Source organism: Budorcas taxicolor, chromosome 16 (genome assembly GCF_023091745.1).
Source record: "Budorcas taxicolor isolate Tak-1 chromosome 16, Takin1.1, whole genome shotgun sequence".
In the NCBI taxonomy this organism is placed as follows: Eukaryota; Metazoa; Chordata; class Mammalia; order Artiodactyla; family Bovidae; genus Budorcas; species Budorcas taxicolor.
Genome location: NC_068925.1, coordinates 40,741,906 through 40,757,338, shown reverse-complemented (window position 1 = coordinate 40,757,338; position 15,433 = coordinate 40,741,906). Strand labels below are relative to the sequence as shown.

General features: G+C 37.5%; 1 protein-coding gene across 1 annotated transcript in view; it reads right to left on the bottom strand.

The window, feature by feature from the left end:
- Positions 1-455: 455 nt before the first annotated feature.
- DNM3 (dynamin 3) overlaps positions 456-15,433 on the bottom strand; it is a 636,190-nt gene continuing 621,212 nt past the window's right edge. The window contains exon 22 of the mRNA XM_052654294.1: positions 456-523. Coding sequence (XP_052510254.1) covers positions 487-523 — 37 coding nt within the window. The 3' untranslated portion in view covers positions 456-486. The remainder of the gene's footprint in view (positions 524-15,433) is intronic.

Sequence of the window (15,433 nt, the reverse complement as noted above, 5' to 3'; positions counted from 1 at the left end):
AATAATAATTATTAATGAGATTCCTGGGAGCAGACTGAATTTATTCGGTTCTCTGTGTCTTTTCTAGACACCCAGGATTTTTGCTTCATCTTTCACTCTTCTATTGGACAGACATTTCACCTGAAGATCGATTACTATTCTCCACCAAATATCCTAAATCACAATGCTTTAAGAACTTCAAATCAGTCATTTTCAATTGAAGCTCCTTTGCTGGTCAAATTATGTATTTTTCACCTTACCTGGTTTTAGTTGAAACAAACTCCTACTTTAACTTGGATCTTCTTTAGAAAAAGAAACAGAAAAAAAAAGAAAAAGAAACAGAACACATTTCATTTTTTATATAGAATAAACTTTGTTTTTATTATAGACATGGATCAAAAATAAAAGTTTTTCTGTACATATGACATACAGTGCAAATGAAAGGCTTTTAAATACCACAGATAGATAGACATGTTGTCGGACACAAAAGGAGATGAATGATGGGGGTTAGGATGGTCGTCCAGGAACTGCAGGAGGGGGTCGCCTAGTGAAAACAAAATAATAAAAAGAAAAACACAGATGTGGAAGAAGAAAACAAAGTTTAAACCAGAAAACAAATCCAAATAAGAGCATGCAAAAATAATCTCACAAAAATCAAATTTAAATCAGACAAAAAACATGCAGACATGCAAGGGAAATGAGAGGTCACGTGGCATAGTAAGCAGCTCCTGGGCCGTTTCCTGGCTACCAGTCATGTGCTAGGTATGAGCCATTTGAGTCTACTCCAAACCTGTATTATTTTGTACCATGGAATGATATTCACGCAATCATATTCAGGAAAACTGGGAACAGTACCAGAGCCACATACCTTTATAACTTGAGTATTTGTTTCCCAACCCTGATTTTGTGACATTCAGTTATTTTCAAAGATTTCAATAAATGTTGTGAAATCTCCATAGGGGGAGAGGGAGTTGATATAGCAATATGACAGGGGAAATTTTTTTTTAAGATGAAGGACAGTAGAAGGCAGCAAGAGATCAGATGAGCAATGTAATCACAAGGTGGAAAATATCAGGGGTCGATCTTAGAGAAAAGGATTGGTAAATGAGAATTTCCTCCAGGTGAAAATCCTGTTGTGATAGCCTTTCTAGGCGCAGGCAAATTCAGAGGCTACATCTGGTTCATGGTGACGTGAGGATTTTGTAAAATTTCTCTTTGACTCCGAGTTAGGTGCAACTGAAGCTCTGATTTATTCTGAACTGGGTCCAGAGTAAGTGAAATTTGGTTTGCTGGCTCCTTCTCTGTATCCCTAGCCTGGCTTGCATCTTGTCACGTTCACTGGATATGAAAGAAGGATCCAGAGATATGGTTAGTTTTGACATCAGCGTCTCTGGATGATGGGCTGGTAAAGAAGATACACTAAAGGCTACAGAGCAATGCACAGCTCTGTAAATAGGAAAACAGCAGGCCAGTGAAGCTTTCCCATGAGTTTCCTGCAAAAGTCTACATTTAATTTCCTCTTTCTAACCCAACTGGTAATGAGCTCAACGTTACAGCAAGCCATAGAACTGCAAGGTTAGTTCAGTACCCCGCTCCCTGTGGGACTTCTTTTTGGCTATTCATCCAGGTGTTCAACAACATACTCACTTCCATCCTACTTCTGTAACACTTCAGTGAGTGGAGCAAGGAGGTCTACAAAAAAACAAAAACAAAAACAAACTTCTTTTTCATCTTCTATAAAATGTTAATGGAGCCAAGCTGACTGGGCTAGTTCTTAGCAACAGTGAAAAATGATCTTACCTTTCCTAAAGTCCAAGACCAATTTTTCTTTGGTCCAATTTAAGCTGGCTGCACTTAAGGAGGCCTCCCATCCATTTATATGATGAACTTATTATGGGTCCGTAACCTTTCAACTGTGGGGGGTCTGCAAGCCTTTAGCTTTAGAGATCCAGGTAATGGGTATCCCTAGTGTTTTTGTGAAGAAAGTGTAATTAAATTCCTGTCAGGCTTGCTGAGATTTATCACCTGCCCAGCAAACAGAAACTATTTTTGAGTTCTGAAGGGGCTTTAGAACACTTTAATGACCTCAGCAGGGTGGGGAGGTGAGCCATTAAATTGAACAGCAAGTCCGCAGTGCTGAAGCGACATTTTGTCAGCATATGCCAAAGCACTTTCCTGTTTGAGTTTGGTGTTCTAGTCCAGAAACAGGGTCAGAAGCTTTATGTCTTGGAATATATTTCACGAACAGCTAGAACGTTTGCTTCAACCATCAGAGAAATGTGTATATGTTTATCCCCTTAGCTCTTTTCTTTCCTCTTCACTGACCCTGTATCTAACTTTCCACTTGTTGCCAAAAAGGCATCCTTGGTGATGACACCATACATTGGCTCAGAGCTACTTCTATTATGGATCTTGGCTAATTTTTTTTTTTTTACTATTTCCAGAATCTTCTATATCAGGAATCTCCAACCTCTGGGGATATAATGACTGATGATCTGAGATTGAGCTGAAGTAATAATAATTAGAAATAAAGTGCACAATAAATGTAATGCATTTGAATCATCCTGAAATCATCCCCACCCCCTGAACCTCTGCCCTGGTCAGTGGAAAAATTGTCTTCCACGAAACTGATCCCTGGAGCCAAAAAGCCTGGGGACTGCTGCTCTGTGTTACTTAACACAATGCTGAAGTGCTTGAAGGCATTTGCTGAAAATACTGGAGCTTTTTATATGAAGGGCAACAAAGAACTTTCTATCGTTGCTACTTCTAACAATTGAAACTTGAAGTACTGAGTTTGGACTACTGAGTGGGGATACTGAGTTGCTAACACTTTTGAAAGCTCATCATGCCAGCATTCACTGTACAAGCAAATTCTCCCTAGTCAAGATGATCATTTCAGGTCATACCTCCTTAAGTTTTCTGAAAATAACTTCAGAGAATCATTTGGCCAAAATGGGAAGTAAAAGGGCAGGAAAAACTGTGTGTACAACATGGGCATAATTCATATATACATAAAAGACCCCATTATTCATAAGAATAATGAATTACCCACATTCTCTTGGATCTACCTCAATGCTGCAATCTGTTCTTATGGTGACATTCCTCTGGCAAGAGCCCTGGGAAGGCCTTCCTTATAACTTTGTTCTCTTCTGTTACAATCTCACAAAGCATGCTCTGTTTGTTTCCTTTGCCCATCACTTAGATAACTTCACATCCCTGAGAAGTGGGTGAGCCAGAAGGCTTGGGAAAGTGAGACAAGAAAGGCAGTAAGAACAGGTGTTCTTCTCAATGTTTCTCTGATGATCTCCACTTTTAAGTCAACTTCGATCTCTCCCTTCACAAGAATACATTAGGGGTAATGTAATTAATTCAAAGGACTGCAAAAATTGTCTTCCACGAAACCAATCCCTGGAACCAAAAAGGCTGTGGACTGCTGCTCTATGTTACTTAACCCAATGCTGAAGTGCTTGAAGGCATTTGCTGAAAATACTGGGACTCGCTCAGCATACCTCTCTCAGGTAATTACATGACCCCCAATGTATTCTTCTGAAGGGAGAGGTCTAAGTTGACTTAAAAGTGGAGATCATCAGAGAAGCACTGAGAAGAACGCCTGTTCTTACTGCCTTTCTTGTCTCATTTTCCCAAGCTTTCAGTATTTTCTCTCACTTTGGAGTGAGAGAGTCACAGTCGAATTGAAACTGATCTGAGTTCTCCACAAGGCTCCCCGGGATGCATGGCATGTCTGTCGCTACCTGCTTTCAGGTCTCCTGCTCCTATGTGACCTTCCTGGTTGCGTCTCAGACCCCACTGTGACAAAGCACCAGCATACCAGGAGGATGGTCCTAGATTGGGATCTCTCGTTACGATGACATTTTATTTTATCACCCAACTTTGTGTTAGTGATGGTCTGTACTGGGATAATCTCACTCAATGCATTTGCCTTGAGGCGAAGAGCTGACTCAGCTGAGAAGACCCTGATGCTGGGAAAGATTGAGGGAAGGAGGAGAAGGGGACGACAGAGGATGAGATGGTTGGATGGCATCACCGACTCAATGGACATGGGTTTGGGTAGACTCTGGCAGTTGGTGATGGACAGGGAGGCCTGGCGTGATGTGGTTCATGGGGTTGCAAAGAGCCGGACACAACTGAGCAACTGAACTGAGCTGAACCTAGCCTAAAGCCACTACAGCAGTGTTTCCTAAGGCATGTACCCCAGAACACTAGTCCTGTAGTACTGTTCATAGATGTTCTATGAACAAAGCATTGATGTTAAAATAAATCTGAGAAACAGGGAGACACTAGCCCTGTAATCTGATATGAGAGCTCCCGTAGAGTCTTCTAGTAAAGAAACCTTTAGTGTTTAGTCATCTTTTCACAAGCATATTTAATCGAGAGGGTCTTGGTGTATGAATGTGTAAAACATTAAAATCTCACGGAGTGGACTTTGGGAAACTCCAAATTAAAGTTGTAGTTTTAGCCAACATCTGTTGCATGCACTCTCTAAGTATCAGGCTGCCTCAGTATTAAAGAACTTCAAGAAATGGTCTTAAAAGGGGCAATGTCAGGTGTGTGATGAAATGAGTACTTCTCAGTATGAGATTTAAAGATTCCAGCAGAAAAACAAGAATCTTGAAAACTAATCGGGCGGATATTTACATTGATGTCAGAACTATTTTAAAAATACAAATGGAAATCTGCCAAACAGTTACAATAAGGTCCTTCAGTTTGGGTATTTCTATCAGGAACAATTCTGAATAAAGAATCGTGCAGTAAGACACACACAACACAAGGGCACAGCAGGATTCACATCCTGAGTCTTTCTTCCATTAAGAGGCTTCCTCTGAAGACACTTATGGATCCTCTCACAGAACGTGTATAGACATGAGAAAGAAATTACAATAGGAAAGTGTGAATTAACCCAACAGTCTTTCCAATTCATCTTTCCACAAGGAGTCTATCCTGAACACAAAGGGAAAGTAAATCAAAATTTCTCCCCTCCCATTCCCTTCTTACAAACAGTCTTTATTCTCTGGAAATTCAGGTAGGATAAGGACATGTGTAATTACTGAACAATCTTCCATTCTCTTAATACTGGGGAAATGAAAAGCGGTAACTTCTCCCATCAATGCACCATGAGTAAACAATGGAGGTCAACTGTTGAGTCAGAAGCTCAATTACTTTCTGTAAGAAATGCCTTCTGTAGACCTAGATTTTCAGAATCACTTCCTTTTCAATAGCCAAGTGTCGTGGTGTTTCTTGGGAAGTGTCACTTTGCACACTCCAGCAGCCTAAGGTTTATGTCCTTCTTTAACTTAGTAAAACAATGACTTCAAGTCAGCAGTAAAATGTTTCCCACTCTTCTGCCTTTGATTTGTTCAACTTTCTCCCTTTAAAAATTTCATTCTTTCCCAAATTAATGACCGTAATGTCAAATGCTATCATTCTCCATACTGGTAATTCTGGGACAATTGGATTAAAAAGAGTTCTAAGTATTTACAAGTCAGACCTTACCGATAAGCAAAGACATGACTCAAATATATACAAGAATGAGGAAGGGGGAGTCCTTCAAATGTTATCATTTATTTCAGGTTCAGTAGTACAGCTTCACATTTTCACAATAGGTACACATGACCTTCTAGAATGATACAGGATTTAAAGGAAGTTGCTTCAAAATGTCCATTCACAGAGTCCATCCATTTATATCAGCAATAAGAAATCCTGAAAGTGCCAAGAAGACAGTGAAAAGTATTCTGGCTCAAATTAATTAAAGAATTGACACAAAAGGCAAGATTTTGCTTCTGTACACTCCTTCTTAATATAAAAAAGCAAAAAAAACGAGTTTGATTTTGAAAAGGGAGAGAAAAGAAACATAGGCAAGCAAAACAAATGCTATACATATGAGATTAAACAGAAATCAAGTAATAGTAGAATTTCTGATTGGGAAGGATCATTTTTATCAAATTGACAACAGACAATGCAAGAGATTAGACAGAATAATTTTACAGTAATTTAAAAAACATTACATTAAGAAATCAGAGGGTAAAAATAAAAAAGAAATGAAGCCTTGAGCTGAGCCATATGTAAAACCTCAGACCAGAGAGATGAGTGTGTGTGTTTGTGTGTGTGTGTGTAAGTCACTCAGTCATGTCTGACTCTTGGCGACCCCATGGACTGAAGCCTGCCAGATTTCTCTGTCCATGGAATTCTCCAGGCAAGAATACTGGAGTGGGTTGCCATTCCCTTCTCCAGGGGATCTTCCCACCCCAGGTCTCCCATATTGCTGTCAGGTTCTTTACTGTCTGAGCCACCAGGGAAGCCCAGACAGGTGAGAAGTCTCACCAATATACCAGTATGAACAGGTCTTAAGACAAACATGAGATTCTTCCTTGAGTTCCCTCTCTTTTGTTCTCATATATACCAACATTCTTACACATATATACAGATAGCAATGCATATACAACATATGCTTCAAAATCTTAAAATTTCACAATACAGAACACCACATAATGTTAAACATACCAACTAGACAGGGTGACTGAAGATTATCTAAAAGACACACTTGAGCTTTTGAGAAAGGAATGAGCAATCTAGTGAACCAATAACTGTTTCTTGGAAACTATCAACAGCCTCATTCACATTAAACTCTGAGTTCATAGCTTTCGGTCCTCTTGGTGAAATAATATAAAACTCACGGCTTGAGTCTCAAATATTATCTTCTTTCATCGAGTTCCATAGTTCAAAGACCTACTATTTAAGCTTTATTCTCAACATTAAGGAGATTTCTGTTGATTTCAAATAATTATACTGCCTGACAAATGAAAAATGTCTACCTGAAAAAGTGAATAGATGACTTGCCTTTGAGGTATTACATAACTTCTTCCCTGCATTTTAAGCAATTTACTCAGAAAAATCCACTACTTGTATTATTATACTGCTAGATCCCTCTAAAAGTTTGACATTTACCATAGAGAAAAAGATGACTATATAGACCAACTTAGCTTTAAAAGATTTAGCTCAGCAATCTAAGAATAATTTTTATAATTCTATCAGCGATCTTAAAGGTAGGTTTACAGATCTTATACTTACTATGAGCTAGCTATATTGGCAAAGATAATTTCTTCTTTAAGAGCAATGTTGTGAATTTAGATGTAAATGTCTGTAGATTATCGTTATTGTTTTTGTCTGCAGATGTTATTCTACCATGTTGTCATGGAAATTCTGAGCCTGTGCCTCTCAGAAGGAATACAATACAAAAAAAATTTTGTACACCTCATGTATGTTTGGAAAATGAACCACTGTTATCACATATTATGGCAGATACTCTAAGGCTAACTGTTGTAGTAGCATAATTTAAAAAATAATTCATACTCACACATACAAAGCACATGTATACATATTTACACTCATACATATACATATATACATGATACACATACAATCACATTCATGCTCATGGCATTTTAACAAGTAATTTTAAACCTACTTGCCCAAAAGGGCACAAAATACATGTACTTACACAAATTTACTATGTATATACTATACACATAGTCTGTATAGAGACACATGCATAGAAAGTATGTGTGTACACAGAAAACAGCAACATTTGTCACATACTGGTATTAGGTCCCATTTCATACTTAAGAATTATGGCTACAGTCTACACTAAAAAGTCATAAAATGAATATATATGACTACTCTTTAATTCTAAGGTCAGAAGGCTTATAGTTATATCACAGGAACTTGGTTTTATTATCACATTTTGGAATAGTGTTATTATCTGAACAAGTAGGCAATTTGCTAATTAAACAGACCCTACTGCTCTTCTATGTTACAGACTACAGCTTGAAGCAATATTCAGAGGAATCATTTTGGTAGATGACATCTGAAAATGTAATGTATCTGTTCTAAATCAATACTATTTCAATCATCTGTCCACAACTGAGTTGATGGCAGGTCCAATTAGTCAATAAGCATGCAAGATTTAACATCTGACAATAAAATAGATTTACCCATCAAATAAACACACAGTTTATTTTTCAAAATCCTAAAATCACTGTATGTTTTATTATACTAGACATGATGGAGCTACATCTGTTGTTCAGGCAACATTGGAGGAATCAGGGGGCAGTTACATGAAAGACCTGAAGTGTATGGGGGAATACTTAGAAAGCTCAGAAAGTGACATTCCCATCTAAAGGCCTGATATGAACGCTGTCCTCCAAACTGCACATCCTAGAGCTTGTGACTTCACTTACATTGACATCTCCTTTTAACAGCATGCAAACCCTTTGGGAAATGGGATTAATACTGATCACATGACACTGCAGTAAACTGAAAATATTTTCCAACATGATGCTGAGATTCCAGGAGAGAGGCTGGGTTCTATTAGAAATAGCTTAGAAGTAAAATGAAATAAAAATGTACACACAAGATGAGACAACTGAGACAGGGAAACTGTGGAGTTATAAACCTAGAGCAAAAGCCAAAGGTGGCAAATGCCATTGTTTATGACTGCATAAAACCAGTGCAAAGGAACTTGGAAAACCAATCTCCAATTTTCTTTGACATGGTTTGTGCTGATCTAAGAACACACCAGTGGTTATCCACAATATTTTCCTTTAACCAAAGGAAACTTTTGAAATATAGAAAAACGCAAAACCACATACAGCACAAAGCCAAACCCTGAAGTATATAATCCATTAGATGCCTATTTTAGAGAATTCAAAGGAAGAAGCAAAGGGAATCCTAAAAAGAGGAAAATTTCTAAAAAGATCTCACTGTAGACTATTCCTTTTACTTAACATATTTCCACTCAGCTGCAATGCTGTTTTAAAAATACAGTATGTATCTTGCACGTCTGTTCCATTCACAAAGAGTTAATTTTTTCCAGGAGAAAACATAAGATATGAGAAGATTTAGGGTGGAGTTCTTTATACAATCATTTGTAATTTAAAAGTTGAAGGGCTCTTTTTGTAAATCTTGTATTCTCTGTTTTTGCCTGAGTGGCCTAGTTTTAACCCTTTAGAATAAGTTCAAAACAACACCATTCAACTTGGCAAGTTCTCTTTTTAATAACGGTTAAGCGTTTTTACTTCATACTTTACGGGTGTCTGCTTTGGGTATAAACTACACAGGAAATTAAAGTTAAGGTAATGTACAAATCATGTTTGCTGCTTTCAAAGGGAGGCATTTCAGTTGGCTAACCTGATTTACTTCTGCAGAACATGAAATGGTGTCATGGGACACAAATAGGCAGTGAATATTTGGTCTGCCGTCTGGGGACAGTTAGCAGACAAAATTCCAGTTGGCTTCTGGCCGTTTCCTACGTGCTAATCATCTACTCCTAGGTAGTCCAAAAGTCAGCCTCGAGACTGAACTATTAACCCCCAGGCTAAGCTGTACTTGTAAATTTTAGAAATGTTAGAATTTGCCAATTTGCTTTAAATCTTGATGTCTTAACTGTTTTCTGGAAGGACCTGGAAAGAGACCCTGAAGTTGTTTGACTGCAGGAGAATGAGCTCTGCTCTTAAACCAGGGCATCTTTTTTTTCCATGCGAGGTCCCATTTTTAAAATATGGCTATCCTATAATAAGGCTCAGGATTTATTAAGGAAACCTAGAATGGATAAAAAGTTACATTAACCTGTTTCAAAGGTAGGCTAAATTTTTGCATTAGGTAATTACATATTTAGCATGGAAAGAGATATAGTTTTGCTCTAACTAAATAAATCGAATGGAATTAGTGTCAAAGTGTAGTCAGTCATGCCTAAAATCAGATCAATATAAAAAATTAAATATTTTCTATGCTAGCCTTCACTGTAATCTGTGAGGAGGTAAGTACATAGGTGAATAAAGAAATTACATTTGTCCAGATACTTCTTGAGATGTGATATTTTGCTTCTTCCTTAAACTCTGAAACTAACTAGCCAAATTTACTGACTGACTACCAAAAAGCAAGCTTTGATTCACTGTTGAATATGCTTCTAGCATGAAGCAAAAACACACTGGCATGAGAAGCCTTCTAGAGCAAGCAATGCATTAACTTTTCCTTTGCAAACAACTTTGTCCTTCTGGAAAAGTTTTATTTTTAAGGAATCTTAATTTTAAAAATTATTCCCTATCAGTTTTATGAAATAAAGAGGAAGGAGAGAGGTTCTAAACAGGTAATCCTGGAGTAGGCAGAAACATTTATAATAGACAATATAATTTCCATCAGTCAAAACAGAATGCAGGAAAATAAGTATATATCATTTAGGTCTAAGCCCACCATCTCTTATCTCTTAAGAATTATACTGAATGGGCTCTCTGGTAGGTAATGTGGGAAACCTGTCAAAGCAATTTCAAATATATGTCAGGGTAGGCCAATGGTCCACAAAGCAGAGGGCTGCTATACAGCCTACTTTGGTCGATACAACATACAAAACCTTAAAGAGTCAGCAGTTTTCAACAGTCAAACCCCAAAAGTTTGACATACCATGAGCAATGAAGGTGAGTGGTGAATGTATTAGTCAAACTGGTTACTTGCCTACTGATGTCCACACATATGACTACTCATGATTAACTGCAGCAGTTATCAAATATTTTGCTTTCGTAAAATTCATTAGTAATTAACTGCCATGCCAGACACTTCGTTTAGTCTAACAGGGAGGATTCTAGTGGACGGATTATAGTGGGACGAGTTGGTGATGGGGGTGGTCTCCGGCTAGAAAGAGAGAAAGAGAAAGGTAAAGAAACAAGTAGAGTAACTACTAGAAGGTTATCCCGAAGATACTGAGAAAGAGCCATCCCGCACATGCTCATGCACAAACAGGCTAGCAGGAACGGCTGCCATCAGTAATAACTTAATACTGTCACTTTTCACTCACCCAGCATTTTTTAATGAAAATGAGATATTTTTCATATGCAAATCTTTCTAAAAACTGAAGTCCTCCCTCCCAATACTAATACAAATATTACATCATTTACAAGCCATCTGAAAAAAATAAAAGCCATCAAAAATACACTGCATATTTCTCAGCCAGTAGAGTATGCCCACTCCAGCAACTAGTAAGGTATTTAGGCCTCAGAGACTAAAGGGGTCTGAATTTTTTTCCCCTTTATGTAATGTTCTTCCTCTTTTTTTTCCCCTGTCAGGATGTTTATCACTTCTCATTGCCCTCAGCAGTAGCTTTCTCCAATATATTCTATATTTTACTTCTAATTTACTGGGTACTAGAAAATCAGAAAATCAAGTTTTCTAGAGTTCTCTACAATAAGCATAAACAGGCTCAGGGTGAGTCCCTGAGTAAATTGCATGAGCTCTGGCTTCTATTTTGGGTCCTAAAAGTTTTATTTTTAGTAACAGTATTGCTCACTTTCTGATTGGTGATGGTGTTTCTAATACCTGAGGTTTCTAAATAAACAACCTTCATATAATGAAATATTACTGTATCTGAGAATCTTCAGCTATATACCAATTAATACTCTTTATTCCTTAAATCCATACATTTACTTCCTAAATGCATTAATAAGCTTTTTATGTGTGTACTTGACTTTACACATCATATCTCAGAGGGTAATGTTTACAGCCAATAAAATTCAACAAATTCTGCAAATTGAAACTTTTCTTCTTGATAAAATTCTTCCATTGATATTTTTCAGAAAGAGCCCTTCCACCCTCTTTTTGGAATTACTGTCATAACATTAAATTTTCTTCTTTATTGGACACACAAAATTGATCCAATCAAATACTTTTTCTCAGGATGAAGGACTGAAGTTAGAAAAGCTAAAGAAAATGGTTATGCAATGTTAAAACTTCCAGAGCTATAAGATAAAATTAGACGGTCAAGGAAAAATCAAAACAAAAGAGGTATCGTTGGTTAACGGGAAAAGTACCAACCGCTTAAGCACAAACTCATAGAGCTTAGTGGAGTTTCTTTTGCCTCCCGTTTTTGAAAAATATCCAAAGAACTGCGGAGGAAAGGTTTTTTCTTGGGAAGGTGCACGCCAGTTTAACCTCTTACACTAAGTCTTATCACTTAAGCAGCACTCAGTTTTTCAAAGTGTAACTACAGATATCTTATATGCACAGTATGGAACTAAACCAATTCCTACTAGCTGTTTAATTTGGGTAAACAAGTAAGTCCTTTTCCCACAGAAAGGCTACTAGCTAGTGTGACCACCAGAAATGTTTGGGCAGTTTCCTGCTGGGAAAAATCCTCCTGTTATTTTTTTCACTTATGACAATGCAAAAACACCTGCTCTTTCACTAGCATACTGCTCATTTTCATTTGAAATGGTTATATGTTTAACTTGCGTCCTGGCTTTAAACCCAGCCATTTTCTCCTTTGATGTGAACTTTCCAGAGGCCAGAGGTCATGTCCACTTGAGGTGTTTCACAGCATGTTTAGCATGGAGCTGCTGTCAATGATGTCCTCAATCAGAATTCTCTTCTGATTCTTTTGTTTATTCCTCCCTCAACACCCACCTTGGTGAAGTCTTCTCTGACCCACCTTTTCCTATCTTGATGCTTCTCTCGCATCCCAACGTATTTCTAGAATTAGGTTTATATATTTATTGCCACTGACCAGAAATGGACTGTGTCTTAGTCATCTTCAGTTTCTTGTGGTGTCTAGCTCAGAGATTGTCATTCACTCATTGCACGTGACAAATGAATAAATGAAAGTTACTCCTAGAAGTAAGAAACAACTTATGAATACTTATGATAGCCATTGGTCTTTATATTATACTAAGGTATTTTTAAAAAATAAATCACTGTTCTAGCAAAAAAAAAAAAAAAAAAAAACCAGCTACAATGGCATGTAGAGTTTAGACTCTTAGAAACTCTACCTACAGGATATTTGACTGCTTAACTGTTTAGTAGATGTTTGGAATAAATACTAAATCATAGGCCCTTCCTCGGGGAGTTTGATAGTTAGTCACATAACCTACAGAAATATATTCTTAGCATTTTAGCAGTTATAGGAGGAGTGAGAAAGTTGGCCAAAATTCGAACCTGGAAAAGTAAAACTCCACCAGAAGGCTCAATAATGGGATGGACTTAATTAGGGGATTTTATTTGAAAAAAGTAGACTTGAAATGACAAATGCAGTGAGGGGCAGAATACAGTGTAGCATGGTGGGATAGAAACTGTTCCATGCATATGTGATAGCTTGGACTAGGTGTTGTAGCCAAGAGAGCAAGGAATGCAACTGAGTTCTCTTCTGATTCTTTGGTTCTTGGCTTAAATGTCATACCCCAGCACTTCCTGACCATCTAATAATTTCCAACCACCACTCCTCACCACTTCATGGTTTTATGCATTTCATAGCACTTAACTGTTTGCCATTATGTATTTACTAGCTTATGGCCTGTGTTCTCCAGTAGACTGCAAATTTCTTGAGTGCAGAGACCACATATTCTGTATTTATTACATATATTCAGCATTCAGTATAATGTGATTAGAAGACAGTGAATAAATATTTATTAAAGAGCAGACAAACAAGTGAATGACTGAAAAGTACCTACACAAAGATGTTGAGACAGGCTAGAGTATAGACTAGCTCAAGGAGGGCGGGTCCAGTGAGGCCAGAAATGCAACTTTTTTTGAAGCATTTGTCAGAGGCTTATATTTGAGACAGCACGTTTACCCAGAAGTTGAAAGATGTGGATTTTAGCTTCAACTGCCAATTTGTATAATCATTAGCCACTAAACTTCTCTAAGCCTTAGTGTTCTCATCTATGACACAGGAGACTCAGCCTAGATGATCTGTAACATGCTTTCCAGTTATGCACTGCATGTATAATTTATTGAGCATGTACTATGTGGTCTGTATTATGCTCCATAATTTTTAAAAACTCAAATCTATTCATAGTGGAATACAAATGGGCTAAGACAAGTATGCAAGTGGTTTTACTACAGCACCCCATCTTAAGTGGAAAAAATGAGGCAAAATTTTGTAATTCAGGCTCAGAGCTTGAAAATACAATAATGTGGTTAAAGCAGGGGCAAATATGATTTTAATCATGGCATATAAAATTTGAAAGTCATAGGAGAATGTAGGTCTATAATGGGGTTAAAGAAACTAGAAATTAAGTGGAGAGGTGGAAGAGATGGACTCAATGATAGAGACAGAGAATAGAAAGATCAAAATACTCTGATGGCACAGCAACTTCTCCTTAATCTCCTCTCCAATCTTTGGACCGTGTTGATGTGATGCAACAAAGTCAACGATAATAGGCAATTGCAGAAAGAAGGCAAGGCAGGAAAGCAAAAAAATACAAATTTCTCTTATGTGCCAGGTCTTTTGTTTATCTTGTTCATCACCATATCCCAGAACTCAGCTTTGTCTTTGGCTCATGCTTTTTTTTTTTTAAATAAATAAATCAGGAGAACCTATCCATTATGAGCACTTTAAGGGAGTCCCTAGGGCACTAAATAGGCACTGCAACCTGTGTGGTGAATTAATGATTGAAAAAGAAGAAAGATCAAATTTCCATCATGGTCTATTAAAATAATTATGACATCTTTAAAATATGCCTACTGTCAAGTTAAAATAACTCATACATGTACTTAGTAATTAAAAATCCTAAAGAGCTGGTCAAGCCTTCTGGAAGAAATAAGCACCATTTTATTTCTAAACAATAACCCCTTGATAATCTGTAAAGGAAGCAATCCAAGAGGAGCATCGAGTTGTTCAGTGTGAATTTTCTTAATAAGTAATGCTAAAATGTTTGCCAACTTCAACACCAGAAAAACATTTAAGGTTTACTGTTCAAGTTCATTTCATTGGTCCAGTTCCTAACCATTCAAAGAGTTTCCAAAGACATTCACCTCATAAGACAGTTTGTTTTGGGCCAAGCAGAGTTATTTGTTTTGTACCAGATTTCCCTCCATTACTTTGCACAGAGATGGGCTTCATTAAATTACCCATTATATTGAAATGGAGCATCTTGCATCACTTAGTGTTTATTGAAACACTGTGTGGTGTGTGGGCGGTTTATGGTTACGATAGAAGAGCCATGTTTCTGCTTCCAAATCAAAGGGAAAGATGTAATACTTAAAGTTGCATTTGTAGCTGCAGGGATGGGCTGGGTGCATTATTTTGGACAATGACAAATTTTGTAAGAAAGTCGAATGTTCATATGGGGTGCGTGGCATGGTGGGGGAGTAACTGGCTACACTGATAAGAGAGAAGAATGAATCAATTCTCTTATTGTCTCATTTGATTCTTTTCTAAGAATGGGAGAACTAAATCTTCATTTGCTCTTTTCTGGATTAGCTGGTTCTGAGCATTCACAGTGGGTGACCGATCTTAACAGGGGTGCATCGTAACACCAATTACTGACATGGCTTGGTCTTTCTGCCCCTGTCTGTATTTCTCTTCAGGATGGAAAGTGACATTTATCTATCTGACAAGCCTGTGAGCCAGACTAGGCCTATGTATGTCAGGCTCCATCCTTTCCTTACTTAAACC